At 38.0% G+C, this 19368-nt stretch overlaps 1 protein-coding gene across 3 annotated transcripts in view; it reads right to left on the reverse strand.

Moving 5' to 3' along the window:
* PPP2R5E (protein phosphatase 2 regulatory subunit B'epsilon) overlaps positions 1–19368 on the reverse strand; it is a 170914-nt gene that overhangs the window by 30507 nt on the left and 121039 nt on the right. For all 3 annotated transcript variants that reach the window (XM_055362003.2, XM_055362002.2, XM_055362004.2), the window contains 2 exons: positions 17636–17737; positions 11117–11209 (listed from right to left, as the gene is read on the reverse strand). In XM_055362003.2, the coding sequence (XP_055217978.1) occupies positions 11117–11209; positions 17636–17737 (195 nt within the window). The remainder of the gene's footprint in view (positions 1–11116; positions 11210–17635; positions 17738–19368) is intronic.

Here is a 19368-nt window from a genome sequence, read left to right on the forward strand (position 1 = left end):
CAGTATAAGCATCCTGTTTAGAAATATGGAAATAAATATATAGAAACAACTGGAAGACTTAAGTGTGGTTACTTCCAGGAAATAGGACTCTGGTTTGGAGAAAGATGAGGCAAGAGACTGCTATTTTTCATTAAAAATCATATAAACATATTGGAACTTTAAAAGTAGGCATTATCAAAACTATTTTTAAAAGTCATTAAGAGCAAAAGATTTCGAGCAAAACAACCCAGTTGCTCTCTGCTATAATAAAGAATTACCCTGCCCTATTCCATGTAAAGTAAGATTTTAGAGAACATCAGAAATCTTCAAATAGATAACCGATAAAATTGGTATTCTAAATGTTTTCATCCAAAGTGCCACAGAGCACTAAAATCAGATGTCCACATTTCCAGCTTTGTTTGCAACTTTCTCCTACTACCTGAAAACTATCTTCCTCATACTTTCACCTTGGCCAAATACAGAGAAAACAGCCCAGAACAAAGAAACCAGAGCCAAAGGTAGTCTGACTCCAGTGAATCAGAACGACTCAAGGGATGCACTGTATAAAATGAAGCAACCTATGGGGCAAATACTGAGAAAGGACAATGGGGACAAGGCATCAAAAGGTTGCGATCACAAGCTTCTGGCAATTCTGACTCCAAGACTCCTATGGAAATTCAATACAAAACTTTCAAAAGTGTAAGGCGTACAAATATGAACAACTCCACCAAGTCACACGCTTTTATTTTCCTCCATTTAATTTCAAGCATTCTTTCCACAACCCAGAGAAGTCCATTTTTTTCCCCTTGAGCATTCTATCTATTTCAAGATTACCTTGTGATTTAAATTTTTAAGACAACCAGTTTGGTCAGCAATTCAAGAAAGAGCTATTGTGCTAAATAGTGATGCACTTAGTGGGAAGCAGGCAGGGACTAGCTACATAATTTGTGGGGCCTAGTGTAAAATGAACATGCAGTGGTCCCTGCTCAAAAAGTATTCAGAGTTTCAAGACAGCAAGAGCAGAGCACTAAACCAAGCACAGGGCCCTTCTAAGCACAGGGCCTATCGCAACTGCACAAATTATACAACCAGGAAGCTGGCTCTGAATGCAGGAGTCAGAGCAATAAAGCCCTTTTTACAAGATTTTTGAGTTACACACTGGACAGGACAGGATGAAGTGATCTGCTGTTAACTGGTAATTGGTAATGGCTATCTCATAAAATTCCAGGTAGAAATAAATGCTCCCAACACTTATTTGCTATAGGCTGTGAGAGAGAAATGTAAACATTTTGACATATTCAAGGAACTCGTTTGGAAAATAGTTCTTTGTATTGGAGCTGAGATTCAAGGCCTTGTGGAATTTATTTCAGTTTAGAACTAAAATTTTTTTAACAGGTTGGTTTGTGTCATGTCCAATTTGTCTTGAGTTTTTAAAAACACAATAACAAAAGGTCACTTTTAAGGACAGGCTGAATGATTTGCATGATTTGCATAATTTACATGATAATTACAGTATCTTTCAGCTAAATATAACAGCAAATGTGAAGTACAAATTACTAAATAGCAATCTCCAGCAGTACATATGTTTACGGGGATACTTGAATAGTATGTCTCTCAGCAACCACTGACTGTTTTTCAGATTTGCAGAGTAGTTGAAAGTAATCTTTAGAAATATGTTGCTAAACTCTTGCCACAATAATCCACCCAATGAAATAATCCAAGGTTTGCCAATTCATTTGGGTCTAAAGAAGGGGTTGGGGGATCATAAAGAAACCATTTTCCCAACCATCCCAATACAGATGAAAATTATCTTTATTAAGAATAGACAAAATTGTTCCATAAAGCCTAGGCAAGTCTACATACTCATAGCTCTAGAAGGCAGTTAACCAAGTTACTTAAGTCTGAAATCAACATTACCACAGACAAAAGTGCACTATGAAATGAATTGACTATCTTTGATAAATCTCTAACAGCTTTCTTGTGCAAACACTTAAGTGAGTACATAAAAAATGCTACAGGTTACGTAAATCTAGATTTAATAAAAATCACAATGAAATTCAAGTGAGCCAGTCATACTATTCTAGAATAAAAAACAATAAAACCCTTCAAACAAAAACATTCAAAACCCTTGAATGAAAAACGACAGACTGTTGGCCAGGCGCAGTGACTCACGCCTGTAATCCCAGCACTTTGGGAGGCCGAGGCGGGCGGATCACGAGGTCAGGAGTTCAAGACCAGCCTGCCCAACATGGTGAAACCTCATCTCTACTAAAAATACAAAAAATTAGCCAGGCATACTGGTGCATGCTTGTGGTCCCACCTATTCAGGAGACTGAGACAGAAGAATCACTTGAACCCGGGAGGTGGAGGTTGCAGTGAGCCAAGATCAAGCCACTGCAATCCAGCCTGGGTGACAGAGCTAGATTTCATCTCAAAAAAAAGAAAAAGAAAAAGAAAAACAACAGACTGTTTTGTCTGGCTCTACCAAAATATGGCTTTCCAGCTTCTCTTGAAAAACCAAAAGATCTAGCAATACTTGGCTCACTTACCTAGAGACCAACCGTTACTGGGAGTGGATTGGCAGCAGGATCCAAGCTCTCTAAATCGCCAGTTTCCATCACTCCTTTGGTCATACCCACACTACTTAATCATGTACCATTTGTCTGTCCTCTGTAAAGATTTAAATGGGCTATCCCTGGTTTTCACACATTATAAATTATACGTTCCTGGCACTAATAAACATTTATGTTCAACACTGATTGGAGGAAATCAGTTGGCAAAGTGGAACTGAAGAGAATCCAGAGACACAGGAAACCCATGTAACATCTTAAGAGAACCCAACAGCCTGTGAAGAACCATATACGTAGAGTTGAATGGATACCAATGATTTTTAGAATAAGAGTTGGATTTCAAATAATTCATAACATGATAGGTAAGACATGACAGGCTAACACTATATGATTTCATGGACTGAAGCTATTAAAGAAAACAGAGCTTAAGAAAGTTCTCAAAACAAGAATCCTAACAAAAATATTAGTGACAGCACCAGCATAACGTTTACTGAATATGAACCATGTGTTGGGAATACTTCTGAGAGTCTGTATAGGTATTTAGTTGTTAAATCTCCACAACAACCTTACAATGTGATTATGATATTTTGCATCTACTTTCTAGATGAGGAAACTGAGGCACACAGTAGTTATGTCACTTGTCCAAGGTCGAATACAAAAAAAATGGCAGAGCCCGAATTCAAATCAGTCTGTACACTTAACCACCAATCTATACTGCTTCCTGATAAGGAAGAAAAATTCAAGGTATTGAAAAAGGCACTTGAGGCAACACAGGAAGCTTTCGTTTGAGCTTTAGATTTTAAAAGGGCAGATACAAATGGTGAAAGGAAGGAAGCAACGAATACTGGGCATAAAAGAATGGTGCTATCATACAAAAATAGTCTTAGGAAGGCTAATGCACAAAATCAGCTGAGGTTTATGAAAAATGCAAGGCAATAAAATGAGAATGTACTTGCAGATGAAATTTTTTATTATTCTTATTGATTATAACATATATGTTCTTTTTTTAATATAAAAAATAGAGATATCTAAAAAATAGGAAGTGAAGATCATCACACATAATCACCCCTTTCCAGCCAATTAACAACAATTTGGTAGAACTCCTTTCAAAATTGTTAATGCATATTGCTATAGTCTGAATGTGTCCCCCAAAATTCATGTGATAAAAATTTAATCCCCAATGAAACAGTGTTGGGAGGTAAGGCCTTTTGGTGTTGAGGTCATAAGGGCTCTGCCCTCATAAATAGATTAATGCCACTATGAAAGGGGATTTGGGACATGGGTTCACTCTCTCTCATCCTTCTGCCTTCCACCATGTGAGGGCACACCCAGTAAGATGACACTTGTTAGATGCCAGCACCTCGATCTTGGACTTCCCAGCCTCCAGAACTGTAAGAAATAAACTTCTGTTCTTTATAAATTACCCAGTCTGAGGCATTTTGTTAAAGCAGCACAAAACAACTAAGACAAAAATACTAACATTATTTTTCCCTAAAATAATAGATACAGGCTCAAAAATTATACTGTTCTATAACAACGCACGTTTCACCTAAAAATAGATCATGAGTAGGTCTATCACATTCTTTTTACAAACTGATGAATATTTCACTATATGAATGTCCACAGTTCAATTACCTCCTACTAAGGAACTTTGAAGTTATTTTCCAATTTTCTAATAATTATTAGCAATGGTGCATTCAATACCTTTGTATATATATCTTTTGTACATATCTGATTATTTCTCACAGAATTGTTGGGTCTAAATTTAAGTTGATAGAATACTATCGGTTTTCTCTTCAGGACAATTATGCCAATTTAATGTATATGTGTATATAGCCATCTATTCATATATTTATTCATTCATTTATTTGGTACATCTTCTTATGGGTTTTACGGCACGCTCAGCAGGGTCATCTCCACCTAAGGCGCTATTATGTTCCATTCTCCTTTTCCAAAGCCATACTGTTTTAATTAACTTACCTTTTCCTTTGTAGTATATTATTTAATAAGTACCATATCATTAGTCATCTTTTTCAAAAATGTATTTCATAACTCTAAACGTTTCAAGTTTTTAAAAAACTAATTTTAATTAGAACTGCACTAATGTATAAATAATTTGGAGATTATATAGACATCTTTCTGATGGTGAGTCTTTCCATCTAGCAATATGCTACATTTCTGCATTTATTCAAGCCTTCTTCAAGTTTCATATATATTTTTAAAATTCTATTTCAAAAAATGAAGATTTTAAAATTAATACTGGAAGCCAGGCACAGTGACTCGCCTGTATTGCCAGCACTTTGGGAGGCCAAGGTGGGCAGATCACTTGAGTCCAGGAGTTCAAGAGCAGCCTGGCCAACATGGTGAAACCACGTCTCTACCAAAAATACAAAAATTAGGGCCGGGCTTGGTGGCTCATGCCTGTAATTCCAGCACTTTGGGAGGCCGAGGCAGGTGGATCACCTGAGGTCGGGAGTTTGAGACCAGCCTGACCAACATGGAGAAACCCCGTTACTACTAAAAATACAAAAAATTAGCCAGCCGTAGTGGCGAGTGCCTGTAATCCCAGCTACTCAGGAGGCTGAGGCAGGAGAATTGCTTGAACCCAGGAGGCGGAAGTTGCAGTGAGCTGAGACTGTACCACTGCACTCCAGCCTGGGTGACAGAGCAAGACTCTGTCTCAAAAAAACAATCAAACAAACAAAAAATAGCTGAGTTTGGTGGTGCACGTCTGTAATCCCAGCTACTCAGGTGGCTGAGGCATGAGAATCACTTGAACCCGGGAGGTGGAGGTTGCAGTGAGCTGCAATTGCACCTCTGCACTCCAGCCTGGGCAACAGAGCAGTACTCTGTCTCAAAATAAATAAATAGAAATAAAATTATTGGAATCAAGAAAAATAATACATTCTATCAATGCAGGCAGATAACATATGAGGGGGTTGTGAAAAGATGAATTAATATTTAATGAGCAACTACTATGCCCCATAGGTGATACCAGTAGACATTTTTACAAGTCATCTCATTTTATCTCATAACAAGCCTACTTGCTGTGACTTGTTGTGATAGTTGATCTTAATGTCATTTTATAGAAAACGACACTGAGGCTCTGAGTGGTCAATAATCTGCCCAAGGTTTTCAGTCACCTGTTTAAGACTGAAGGCAGGGATCCTGTCTTTGTATCCACACTGCCAAGTGAACTAAGCAGATTTGACAACTGTCGATTTTGACGTGTCTCCTATTTTACTTAACAGTATCTCATTTATCCTGTTATCCTATGTCATGAATGAGGAAATTCAGGCTTGGACAACAGGTATACAAACTTGCTGAAAGTCATACTGCAAGTAGGCAGAGAAACCAGAGTTTGTATGCAGTTTCTTCTGACCCCAAAGCTCACATTCTCAGCTCCTAAAATATACTTACAATAGATAGGGAAGTCAAGATTCAAACCCAAAGCTTCCTAACTTTCCACTACGTCATAGTAAAATAGCTCAATTCCTATTTTGCTTTTGTATTCACTGACAAAGGAATGAGAGTCAGAAGACTGACTGCAAAGAACATATTCAGCTGCTACAGAAAATAAGTTGAAATCTCATGGATACAATAAATTCTGTCTAACTGAAGAAAGAAATTTTAAGCTGAGATTACCAAGATTCTTTTTTGAGACCACTGAAAACCCACAGAAAATAGAAATCTGCCCAAAGAAAAGAAACAGGGTAAACGTCATCCCGATTTGTCAAAAGGAAAAGGATGTAGGTTTCCATGTCTTAAGAGAAACACACTAGGAACAAGTGGCACCATGGGAGACGATGGAGTTCAGAAAAATGCAAGGACAAGCAGGGGTGTGAAAAAGACCTGACTACCAAGTGCAGAGGTTAGAAGGACCTGTCAATTCAAAGACAGTTAAGTCACGGTGGGAAAGAGGAGGAGGAATGAGTAAGACAGGGGATAATGGGGTAAAATATCAGCATCAATCCCTCAAGCCCCAAAGGCCCACCCACTCCCCAGCAGAACCAAACTGGCCAGGAACGGATCTCAGGAGAACCAGTTAAGAAATTAAGGCCCCCTCTTAGAAGGCACCAGGAGCGAAGGTTAGTCATCAGCAGACTAAAGGGTAAGGAAAAGGACAGGAGGTCGACTTACAGATTACCAACATGAATGAGCAGGGTATTCTGGAAAATGGGAACTAACAGGTGCCCAGGGCTTATTCCCAACATGGCAGTTAATGCACTGATTAGTCAGATGATTTCATTCAAGCTCTCAATGGTGGTGCTGATTCTGCCAATACCCCTGCTTGCCACTTTCACAGTTCATTCAGGAACTGGGGTGAGCCCTGGTGTGAAGGTCAAATTTATAACAGATCCAGCAGATGGAAAGTAAAGAAGGCAACAATTGGAAAAATGAGGAAGGGGCTGAAAACATAAAGTATATAAATGAACTTCACCACTGACACTTTATTTCTTGTCTCTGGCAAAATTTTAGGACAGATGAACAAACCCATGGTTTGCAAGCACTTAGGGCAGGATCATCAGTAAACAGCACTAGCTCTAGACGTTCACTAATACCACATGGCAGATAAATGGCATTCCTTTTTATGATAAAGTTACAAGGCCTATAGATGAGAGTAATGCTATAAACACAGAGTCCTGGCTTTTACCATAGCATCTAATAGTCTCTATGTTCTCCATACAACCAAAAGTAAGAAATGCAGGAAGGATGATAATACACTAGTAAATTTCTGGATCAAGGATAAAACTCAAAGATTACTGATTAATGATAAAGCTGTGTAATATAGGGAATTTCTAAAGGCTCCTATCTCAACCCTGGCTAGTTTAACAACTTTTTCTTTTTTTTTTAATTATTTTTATTTTTATAGTTTTGGGAGTACAAGTGCAGTTGTGTTACATGGATATATTGCGTTGATATAGTTTGGTTTTTGTTCCCTCCAAATCTCGTGTTGAAATGTGATCCCCAGTGTTGGAGGTGGGGCCTAGTGAGAGGTATCTGGATCATGGAGGTATGGAGGTGGGTCCCTCATGAATGGCTTGGTGCTGTCCTTGAAGTAATGAGTGAGTTCTCACTCTATTAGCTACCGTGAGATCTAGTTGTTAAAAAAAAAAAAAAAAGCCTGACACCTCTGCCCCCTCTGTCTTGCTCCTCTCTCACCACGTGACACACATGCTCCCCCTTTGCTTTCCACCATGATTATAAGCTTCCTGAGGCCCTCACCAGAAGCAGATGCTAGTGCCATGCTTCCTGTACAGTCTGAAGAACAATGAACCAAATACACCTCTTTTCTTCATAAATCACCCAGCCACAAGAATTCCTTTACAGCAACACAAAATGGACTACTAGATGTATGGCAGTGAAGTCTGGGCTTTTAGTGTACCCATATACAATAGCGTGCACTGTACCCAATAGGTAGTGTTTTATCCTAAACAATTTTAATCAATGACTTAGATGAGGCCGATAGCATATTTAGGTTACAGATGTCATAAAGATGGAAGACACAGTGAGTAAGGTAGATATGAATAAGGGATAAATGATTCCACAGGAACATATGCCAAGTACTACACTTAGATAAAAAAGCAAACTGTATAACAACCAACAATAAGCCAGGCATGGTGGTGCACACCTGTAGTTTCAGCTACTTGGAAGACTGAGATGGATCACTTGAGCCCAACCTGGGCAACATAGCAAGACCCTGTTTGTTTAAAAAAGGGAAAAGAAGAGAAACATGCAGCAATATGCAGAAAGCTCAATTAGAAGCCAGCTATAACCAGAAGCTTAACATAAGTTGGCAATGTCATGCTACAGCAAGAAATGCTCATGAGACTTTTCCTTTAAGAAACCTAAAGTCACGACAAGGGAATGAAAAAGCCAACTCTAAGCCGCACTGGGCTGACCAGGCTCAGGGCATTCTGTTCAGATAGAGATGTCATATTAGAGGACAAATGGACACAACCAGGATACTGAAGGCTTCAAAACTAACAAATGAGAGAAGGTTGACAGAACGAAGAACTCGGTCTGGAGGAGAAAATGCATACTGACAGCCGGTAGGCTAGATCCAGAAGGCAAATGGGCTAGTTCATTCTGTACAAGATTTTAGTAACACCATAAACCTTCACAGAAGAATCTGGATTTCTATTTATCTTGGGGATTGGCAAGGAGAAAAGTCTGGGGATAAAGAGGGGTAGCCAAAGCCCCATTTAATAGGAACCAGTCTACATCCTATTGTCTGACCCCTGGCTTTCAGACTTACTATGTATGAGGCTATGAGCATTTGAATTGCAACCACTGTTATAGAGAAAAAGAGTCAAAGGGTGAACACAAAAGCTGTGTTCTAAGACCTGAAAGGTTATGTCTGGGCTACAGATATACTAAGAAATTATTCTGGGGAGAATAAGGACAAAGGGTACAAGGCATAGAGAGGTTCAACATAAAAAAAGAACTTTCTAACAAAAATGGAACAAGCTACCTGTGTATATGGCTTTTCTTCACGAAAAAGGGTCTCAAAGGAGACTAATTTGCTAAAGAACTAGAATACATAACCCAAAATGTCCTTTCCAAATCTGGGTTTCTCTGATGTTTCCGTATTGTAAGTTTCATTATCTTCAGTACTGTCTACCATGGACAGCACACTGCGCTGAGCCCTGGATGTTTTTGTGTAAGAAAAGCACTGGCTTCATAGTAAGACCATAGGATTTACTGATTCCATGTCAACTAAATACAGGCTCTAATAGAGAATTACTATCTGATCCTCTTAGGCACATTAATTCACAAAAAATAGGAGAACCCTATTATTTCATTAGTCTTCAGATGTGAGGGCTACTTCTCCCTTGAAGTCACTCCAAGTTACAGTGAGGGAATCACAAGAAGGCATTATGGCATGATGGACAGAAATCCAGAATAGGAAATGTGTTTGAGCAAACTTGCTAATCTTTCTAGACCTCTGTTTATGCATCTATAAAATGGGGCGGAGCGTGAGGGAGGGCATAAAAATTTAGTCATGACTACTTTACAAGACTGTTGTACAAATCAACTAACGCAGGCAAAGAAAGGTGCTCTGACAATTAGACAGCACTATATACATGCAAGGCTTTCCAATACAAAATGTAGATCTACTATGTATCACTTACATTTTTTTGAAATAAATTATGCTTCCTTGGCATAACAATCCATACCAATTTACCTATTTACCCCGTGATCTACGTATCCATCTATTTACCTACCTTTCCATCTCTATTTCAGACCTCACTTTTCCAAACCCTCTCATGTTAAAGTGTGAGCCAGGATTCACCAGTGTGGTACCAAAGTACTCTAAATGTGAAGTATTGCTCAAGGATCAGCCCTATGTACCTAGGGGAATAGGGTGTACAGGTACTAATGAGCCCCACAGGCAAGGCACCAAAGCTCCTTTCAGCTCTGAGCTGACATCTAAACTTTGCGTTTAATTCCACTTAGCCTTACTTAGGATGTGGAGAGGCCTCCATGCCCCTCAGCTCTCTGGAAGCTTGCCTGACCCTGTTGGATCGAACCCTATGAAACTGCTGTTTTGAGTGTTAAAAACAGTCAAAAAAATTGGCTATGGTTCAACCTATATATCCTAAATTCCAAATGTATTAATTTAATTAAGGAGGGAAATGAGATCACAAAGGTTATCAGCCCCATCCCAGTAAGGCACAGAAAACCAATTTCCTGCCAAATTAATGTTTTACTTTTTATTTTATTTTTAGAGACAGGGTCTTGCTCTGTTGCCCAGGCTAGATCAAATTAATGTTTTAAATTTGAAATTCTTCTTACCAGCTTACTAGGAGATAAACATTTATTCTTTCCTACATTAGATGCCCCATATGTCACTCAGAAGAGAGCTACACCAGTTTGGCTCAAGCACCCATTTTTAGAGATGAATATATCAACAACAGGAGCAAAGAAGTGTTACCTAAAACTTCAGTGCCATGAAAGCACTCAAGTTCCAGGTAAAAAGGAAGATCCATCGTTATAACATGCACAATGAGGAGTCAGGAAAAAAGTGTTCCCGGAGATGTTCCAAATGGAGAGATGAGAGTTAATCCCTTTAGGGAAATTTTAGAATGTTAAGCTATGCTATTTTCTAGCAGTGAAATCTCATCAGTACCCTGACTTTGATTATTTATTACAGGTTACTTATGCTTTGAAGTCTGAGCTTGCCTACTCAGTTTTAACAGATCTACACCACACTTCTTTAACAATCCTTATGCAAATGTAAGTCTTTAAGCTATATAACAATTCCCACAAACCAAGGTTATATAAATGAAATTCCTTTATAATTAAATTTTAAGAGAAAACTGTAGGGATTTAGGCATTAGCATTCCTGGCTATTTAAAATGTAATTGATTTCTACCATAAATAAACTTAAATGTACCTATTACTTTTAAATAGGCAGTAATGGAAATTAACTTATGTTTACATACATATTTTTTGTGGGTGATATAACTGTCATTGCAAAACTTTTTTAACAAACATGAAGAGAAAATGAGATAAAGTGTTAACTGGATGACAAATACACACAACCACAATAATTTGCTTACCTGTAATACAAATTTCTGATCTATATATTTTTTGGCAATGCTGGGTTGGAATTCTTGGCTTTCCAAAAATCGTATGAAAAATTCATATACAAGCTGCAACAAACAGATTATAATTAATTTCAAATTATGATTCACTGAGAACAGTACTAAAAACCACCAAAAGCCTGTAACACTAAAAGTGACAGGGCTTAGAAAATTGATTTTAATGTCAATCAACAAACCAGGCCAGCCTTTCTTGTGGCTCACAGTTGCTGTTATGCTTTCAAACTTTTAAAATTTTAAATTAGAAAATACAACTAAACAAACCAAAGAAAAATTTCCCATAATCTTGCCATTCAGACACAACCACTGTTAACATTTCATTATATATTTCCTTCTACAACATACTAATGTACTATAAATATATTCTTCCAGTTTTGCAAACTACTTGTACCATTTAAACAATATATTATGTATATACTTCATTTAACGTACCATATAAATATATTTTTACAGTTTTACAAACTACTTTTACCATTTAAACAATGTATTATGAACAAATTACATCAATAATATCTCAACTATCATTCTTCGTAGCTGTAAGTAGTCCATTATAATTTATAATGAATAATTCCATTATTCATAATTAATTTAACTAACCTCCCAGGCTTAGACATTTAAGTAGTTTCTGAATTATTTCTCCATCATTCTGCGACAACGTGCATCACATAACATACGTCAGTATGTACTTGTTCAATTATGTCATGAGGAAATATTTCTAAATGTGGAATTGCTAGATCACAAGATATCCAAACATTCAGAATTTTTGATACTCACTGACAAATTTCTTTTCAGAAAGTTTATGGCAATTTCTACTCATCGGATCATAAGATGGTGTGGCACAATATACCCATCTGCAAAAAGTCAGCCTCAAATAATGGTTCTGATAAACAGTGGGGAATCACTGTGTATTCTCTTTGCATAATAAGCCTATGTCAAAGGCTACATCAGATCCTGATGAGGTATGCAACAGTATATCAAAACCAGAACCTTTAACTGGTACAACTGCCTGCGCCTGCAGTCTCAGCTACTCAGAAGGCTGAGGAGGGAGGACTGCTTCAGCCCAGGAGTTTGAGTCAAGCCTGGACAAGAGAACAAGACTCTGTTTCTTTAAAAAATATATATATAATCTAGAACTTTTTAAGTCATGAATACTGGATTGAATGCCTAACTCTTTTCCTACTAACTGTGTAACCCTGAGCAAGTTAATTTCTCTGAAACTTTGTCTCTTCGATTTTATAATGGAGATGGATAGTCTCTAAGATTAAATGTGAAAATACACACATAAAGCCCTCTGCACAATGACTAACATGTATCTTCATCACTATTCCTAAAATAACATTTGCTAACTTTTTGGTCTCACTCCTTTACACTTAAAAATTAACAAGGACCCCAAAGCTTTTGTTTATATGAGATATATATGATACATATAATATCTAATCAGAAATAAAAAGTGAAAAAAACTTTAAAATTTCACTGTTTCATTTAAAAACAAGGTGCATTATATGTTAACATAATTATGTTCCTGAAAAAAAAAGAAAAAAAAAAACTTTACTTTCCAAAATAATTGAGAAGAAAGCCATTGTTTTATAGTTTTATAAATCTCTTTAATATGTGGCTTAATGTAAGACAGATTTTCATCTGCTTCTATATCCAATCTGGTGTGATGTGTCATTTTGGTTTAAGTATACAAAGAAAATCAAGGCTGACGGAGATCCAGGGAGATCTCCATCAAAATAGGGAGAGTATTTTACTAGTTTCTTTTTCTCCCACATAATTGTAGATATTCTTCTTTGATGCTACACTAAATTCAACAAATTGTCATTTCTTAAAGATTAGTTGCAACACAGAATCTGAAATGATATCAATGAACTTTTCATACTTTGTTACACTAAAATCCAATCATCTGTCTTGCACTTTGAATGGATCTTTATCCATGCATGGTTTCCTAACATCATTTGCCAACTGGAAAATATTGGTTCATTGAGTTACGCAGCTCTTTTAAATGTTGACATGTTTTATTATACAGTATCTAAAAAATCACATTCTTTATTATCTCAATTTTATTTTTAAAAAGTCTTTAAGCTTTGGGAAGCTGCAAGCTCAAGGTGACAGATGCAAGACAGACACAAGTTTTCTAAAATTCTAATTCTAAATTCTGCGTTAATGCTCTAATTTTGTCAGTGGTAACAAATATTGTCAAATGGTTTTCTTGTTTGTTTCAGAGAAAATATCCGCCAAATACCCAAGTCTGAATAATCATAGTTTGTTAGTCATTCCTTCAAGTAAAAATGATGTTTCATGAGGAGGAAAAAAAAAAAGGCTAGTTTGGGTTACAGCTCAAAAACTATTACACCAATGCTTTTCCATAAGATAACCATTATATTTCAGTATGCAGTGGATGTTACTATGCATACTTCCCATTGTGTCATGTAGAATATTTTCAAATGTGTGCTTGAGGGTCAAAATTTAATAAAATTATTAATTTTCACTGTTTCTTCAAAGATGTTCTCAAGTGAAATCGGCTTTTTTACATTTTTAATTACAAGTACGTGGCAGTGAAGAATACTCGACCAGTTTGGCACAAGTGCCTTGATTCTCGTTAAGGTAGCAGCAATTTTAACCACCGCCACTTTTGCAATGAATAGTACAAACGTCAACACAGTGAAAGGACAAATCATATATACAGCACTGTTATAAATGTAGTTTTGACCTTGCAGGACATGGAAAATCAGGTCTCAGAGCCCCTCTAAGGGTCCACAGATACCACTGATTTAAATGTTTCTTGTCATATCAGACTCTAATTTAAGACTTAAATTAGGGATTCACGTTAGCATTTTACTTCCTTATAAAACTATGTTTTTCTCCTTGGAATTCTCTGAATTCAGAAAAATTTCTTTCCTAATGATCCGGACGTTGCCAAGTTTCACATGTTATTTTGCTAGTCAAAATAATGCCCAAGTCCTAAGACCTCAGAGAATTGTTCCTTTTCTAATACACTCATCTGTCAACTCTCAGTTTTACACACAGAATGTCAGCCTTATTCAAATGACCCCATCAAGTGGGTTTTAGCCCTCTTTCGGTTGCCACAAAGAGGGGAGATTCTCATCTTCTAAGCTGGCCTGTGGACTGGCAAGGCTTTCCAGCAAGACTGGCAAAGTGCTCTCTCATCTCTGGTCACTTGAAAGCAGTTATGGTCTAAAAATGTTTGGTGGAAACACTTCAGACATATTTATTAATAAGCATAAGTGTTCTCTGCACTTAAGAGAAAGATTCTACGTCAAAATCAAAAATCTCCCTTAAGTTTCTAAAGAGAAAGACTGGGGGCTGGGGAGGACAAATTACTTTTCAAGGTTACATAAATGAATTCTCCAAGGAACTTTAGTAAGAAGACTAGCATTCCTGTTTGTCAGTCTCAAACGGAAAGCACTAAAAACAAATTCTTAATTGTAAATGAAAGTCCTATAAAATTATATTCTACTGAAGACACACCTAATTTCAGAAAATACATAAACAAGATACTATTTTGGATAATTGAAAAGGTTGAATAACATACAGAGTAGACCCCTTTCACATATTTGAACTAAAAATTATTCTTTTGTCTATTTTTAAAGATCCCAAAAGATCCACAATTTGTTATAATCAGTAATTTTTTTACTTTTTTTTTTTTTTTTTTTTTGGTGAGATGGTCTCTCTCTATTGCCCAGGCAGGAGTGCAGTGGCGCAATCTTGGCTCACTGCAGCCTCCGCCTCCCAGGTTCAAGCAATTCTCGTGCCTCAGCCTCCCAAGCAGCTGGGATTACAGGCGTGTGCTGCCACGCCTGTCTAATTTTTGTATTTTTCATAGAGGCGAGGTTTCACTATGTTAGCCAGGCTGCTCTCAAACTCCTGGCTTCAAGTGATCCACCTGCCTTGGCCTTCCAAAGTGTTAGGATTACAGGCATGGGCCACTACGTCCGGCCAATCGGTAATTTTGTGTACGCCACAAATTTATATCAAAAAGGTATGCAGGGGCAGTCAATTAGTTGGGCAATGAGCACAGCCAACCACTCAACAACCACATCTCAATGTCATTTTGTTGTTTTGATCTCCTCCCGTCAGGTATTTATACTTTCTTCCTTGCAAAATGTGTTCCAGAAAAGGAAGCGTACTGCTAATTATGAAGTTAATAAAAAGTGAAAAGGTCTAAAACTACGCTGTGTTTTGGTCAGAAAAATAGACAGTTGGATCAACTAAAAAGTAAAATGTTAAACTTCATGATAGGTGACTATGACATGAATGACCTATCATGAAAAGAAAAAGACACTTCTTATACATTCAGTGAGTGCCCTCATTAGTGCTAAAACCACCTAACACTGAAAATGGAAAGGTGACTAATTTGTGCTATAGGAATATACAAGGGAAACACAGGATTCTTGAGACCAAGTCAGGAGCCTTGGTCCAAAAGCAACAGATGGTGAAGGCAACAGTGTGCCTAGTGACCTAAACTTTACTATGAATGAAGGTTGATTTACGAATTTTAAAAGGTTCCTTCACCTGATCCAGCATTAGTAGGTCATATTTCCCCTTGAGCAAAAGAAAGGACCAAAGGATAACAACCTTGAACAGGATGTCAACACACATGAAACCAGCCCATATTATAATACCGTTTCTGCCTTTATATCCAAAAGGGCACAGGTCTCATTACCATTCTTCACTGTTTCTTTGGTTTTAGGATTTCAGATGAACTAATGGTTAATATTCCTGCAGTAATGACAGTGTAAGCTAGAGTGGTTTTTTGTGGCAGAATTAAAGAGTTTCAGAAATTAATTTGGTCCTGTATTTTACAGACTCATTAAGTACGGGAAGGATTAACTGTAATAATGAGTAAAACTTTATTGTACTTTAGGGGAAATTTATGTCCATGGTTATCATGACGTAGAATATTCAAAAAGCTCTTGCAAATGGCAAGAGTGGTCCCAACGTCTTCTTTGGAATACAGAGAAGACAATATGCTGAGGCTTTGAAGACATCTTTTTCCTTGTCTTTTCCACCATTAAGATGTGAGACTACTGAGGAGATCGTCTTTTTGTTGTTGTCAAGTTTCTTCCAGACTAAACTGTAATTCAATGAACTGTCACCAAACATTAAGAGTAAGACATGACAATTCACCCATTCAAAAAAGTAATTCTTTTTTGGATTGTGTCACAATCTGGGATATACCTATGAAAAGCACAAATAGTTTTACAAGTTTCTTAGATTGCAGACAATATGTCTGGGACCTTAAAAAAAAAAATCAAACATCTAAGATAGTAAATCAATTACCGTGTTTTAACTAATTTACCCAGTCTTAGCATTGGAGGCAGGAATACATATGCATAACACGCCTGAGTAAGAGCTAAGAAAACAGAGCCCCCAAAAGCTCTCTACATAACAAAGGGAAATAGCACACGTGTGTACTTGCAGAAACTTTGAGTTGTCAACGCAGGACAGACAGACTTGCAAATCTGTGTCAGAAATTCTGAAGTAGGGGGAAAAAACTCTTAGAATATCTCTAGGCTTTCTCTCTCCGCTGCACAGTTTGTTTGCTCTTCAAAAAGTCAACCTGAACCATGAATACATTTCTACGAAAATGCAGCAGCTTCTGCCTAGGGGTGAAGATGTACAAGGTATTATTCATTTTCTTCCACCCCTTCCCCCTTGCTATTTGTCGAGCAACCTGAGGATATTCCGACTCAATGGAAGGGTGACTTTGGGGTTCAACATGTACAAATTTCCTTGCTCTATTCTTTCGAGAAATTTTGGCCTTCAGAGAAGGCAGCACAAGGAAGGAACGAGCTGGAAAATTACCAGTATGTATTATACAAGTTAATACAATACAGATGGCTCTTATGCTGGAAACAGAGATGCAGTGATGCCCCTGATCCGTCCTGGCACATGAGTGTGATTGGAAAACATGGCCTTCTCAGTGCAAGAGAACAGAATTGGCCTTTACCCAAGCTTTCTCTCAGCTGTTACTCTTCCTTACAGTACTGTGAACGAAATAGCTATTACAGTTTGGTTTTGTCCTTCTAACTAAAGAAACACATTTGTAGTTAACGTGATGACAGACATACAAAGTTCCCAGGGTACATACTGCTAAAAATGAGATATATACTCTGTGAGCTAATCACATCCAACTAATGCTAATGTGAAAATAATTCTGGCTTTGTTGGAGGCTCTAGAGGGCAGGATCATAAAGAAGCTCTAATAGAGAAATAAGAACTGCTGGCTGTACCTGCAACGTCGGGTGGGGGGACACTAAAGCATCACACTGACACTATTTTATTCTTTTGGCATTCTAATTACCAAGAGTAAGAAACATAAAAAACATTCTCTAACTTTCCATTAGTGTACTCTAATTTGATTTCTTGGTGAATAAAGGCCTTCAAGGAATTCCCATGCTAATCAGCTAATGAGTTAATGGAGTTTTCTTTTATAACAAATGGTATTTCAAAGTACCTGTAAGTGTGGCCACGATGCCTCAAGGGTAGGTTCATCTTCTTCTGGATCAAATTCATTGCTGTCACTAGGAGGGAGAGTTCTGAATATATTGCAAGATACCTAAAAATAAACAAGCAGCAGAGTTAACAGGAAGCACCTTCTGCACAGTTTTACACAAGGTCCTTGGAGCCAAGCTGAGGGGAACCCAGATAACAATGCACAAGGAACATCACCAAACTAGAATAAGGACCTCCTTCTATAGGCTCTGAGGTGGGGACCACCTCCAGGCAAGCTGGAAAGTAGCAAAGCAGCACCATCCTACTCTCTTGAACACTATTAATCGTCCTTATTTAACCCTTCCCACCCTAGGTCCCCATGATTTCATACCTCCCATCAAAGCCTGCTCTTGGTTACTTACCAGTCAAGCATGTTTCTGATTAACCAACTGACATAAGAAATAAATAACTGCTGGCCGGGCGCGGTGGCTCACGCCTGTAATCCCAGCACTTTGGGAGGCCAAGGCGGGGGGATCACGAGGTCAGGAGATCGAGACCATCCTGGCTAACACGGTGAAACCCCGTCTCTACTAAAAATACAAAAAATTAGCCGGGCGAGGTGGCAGGCGCCTGTAGTCCCAGGTACGCGGGAGGCTGAGGCAGGAGAATGGCGTGAACCCCGGGGGGCGGAGCCTGCAGTGAGCCGAGATCGCGCCACTGCACTCCATCCAGCCTGGGTGAAAGAGCGAGACTCCGTCTATTAAAAAAAAAAAAAAAAACTGCTAATGGGCTTCATGTGCTTCCCTTATCAGGCTTATTCACTATTTGCAAACTTATGGTTGAAATAACAGTGAAATTTCAGGCTTTTCTAATAACCTTAAAAATATTCCTTATCTGTCCTCAACAAGTTGGTTTACAAAATAGTAATGATACCCAGCGTAAAATTCTACCTGTGATATAAACCTCTATAAACTAGGCATTCCTTAACTATAGGCAAGATCCAAATTAAACAATGGTTGTTCAAAACATGGCCATGAGTTGATAACTGTTGAAACTGGGTGATGAAGAGATAAGGATTCATTATACTATCTATTACTTCTGTATATGTTACAATATTTCCTTTTGTTTTTTTGAGACGGAGTCTCGCTCTGTCACCCACGCTGGAGTGCAGTGACGCAATCTTGGCTCACCGCAACCTCCTGCCTCCCAGGTTCAAGTGACTCTCCTGCCTCAGCCTCCCAAGCAGCTGGGATTACAGGCGCATGCCACCACACCCGGCTAATTTTTGTATTTTTAAGTAGAAACGAGGTTTCACTATGTTGGTGAGGCTAGTCTCGAACTCCTGACCTCAAGTGACCCGCCCACTTCAGCCTCCCAAAGTGCAGGGATTACAGGCGTGAGACACCACACCTGGCCTATTACAAGATTTCTATAGTAAAATGTTTATGTTTTAAATGTTGTTGGTACTAGTCTCAGGATTCCTTTCCGGTTTCTGTTTCTTGCGCCACTCACCCACTCATCTTTCTCCTAATGACCCAAACATATCCTCAGATCTGAAGAATAAGACAGGGAGGGACAGGAGAACATGCGTAAAAAGTGAGAAGGGAAAAAGAAAGGAGATATTGCATCAGAAGCCTTTGCTGGCCTTCCTATGTAATGCAGAAAATACTGAGCTACATAATATACTGCTCTGAAAGAGGAAAGAAGAAAGGCTTTGGGGTATCCATATAATCTGAATGTGTTTATTCATCCAGT

The sequence above is a fragment of the Gorilla gorilla genome, chromosome 15, assembly GCF_029281585.2.
Source record: "Gorilla gorilla gorilla isolate KB3781 chromosome 15, NHGRI_mGorGor1-v2.1_pri, whole genome shotgun sequence".
Lineage (NCBI taxonomy): Eukaryota > Metazoa > Chordata > Mammalia > Primates > Hominidae > Gorilla > Gorilla gorilla.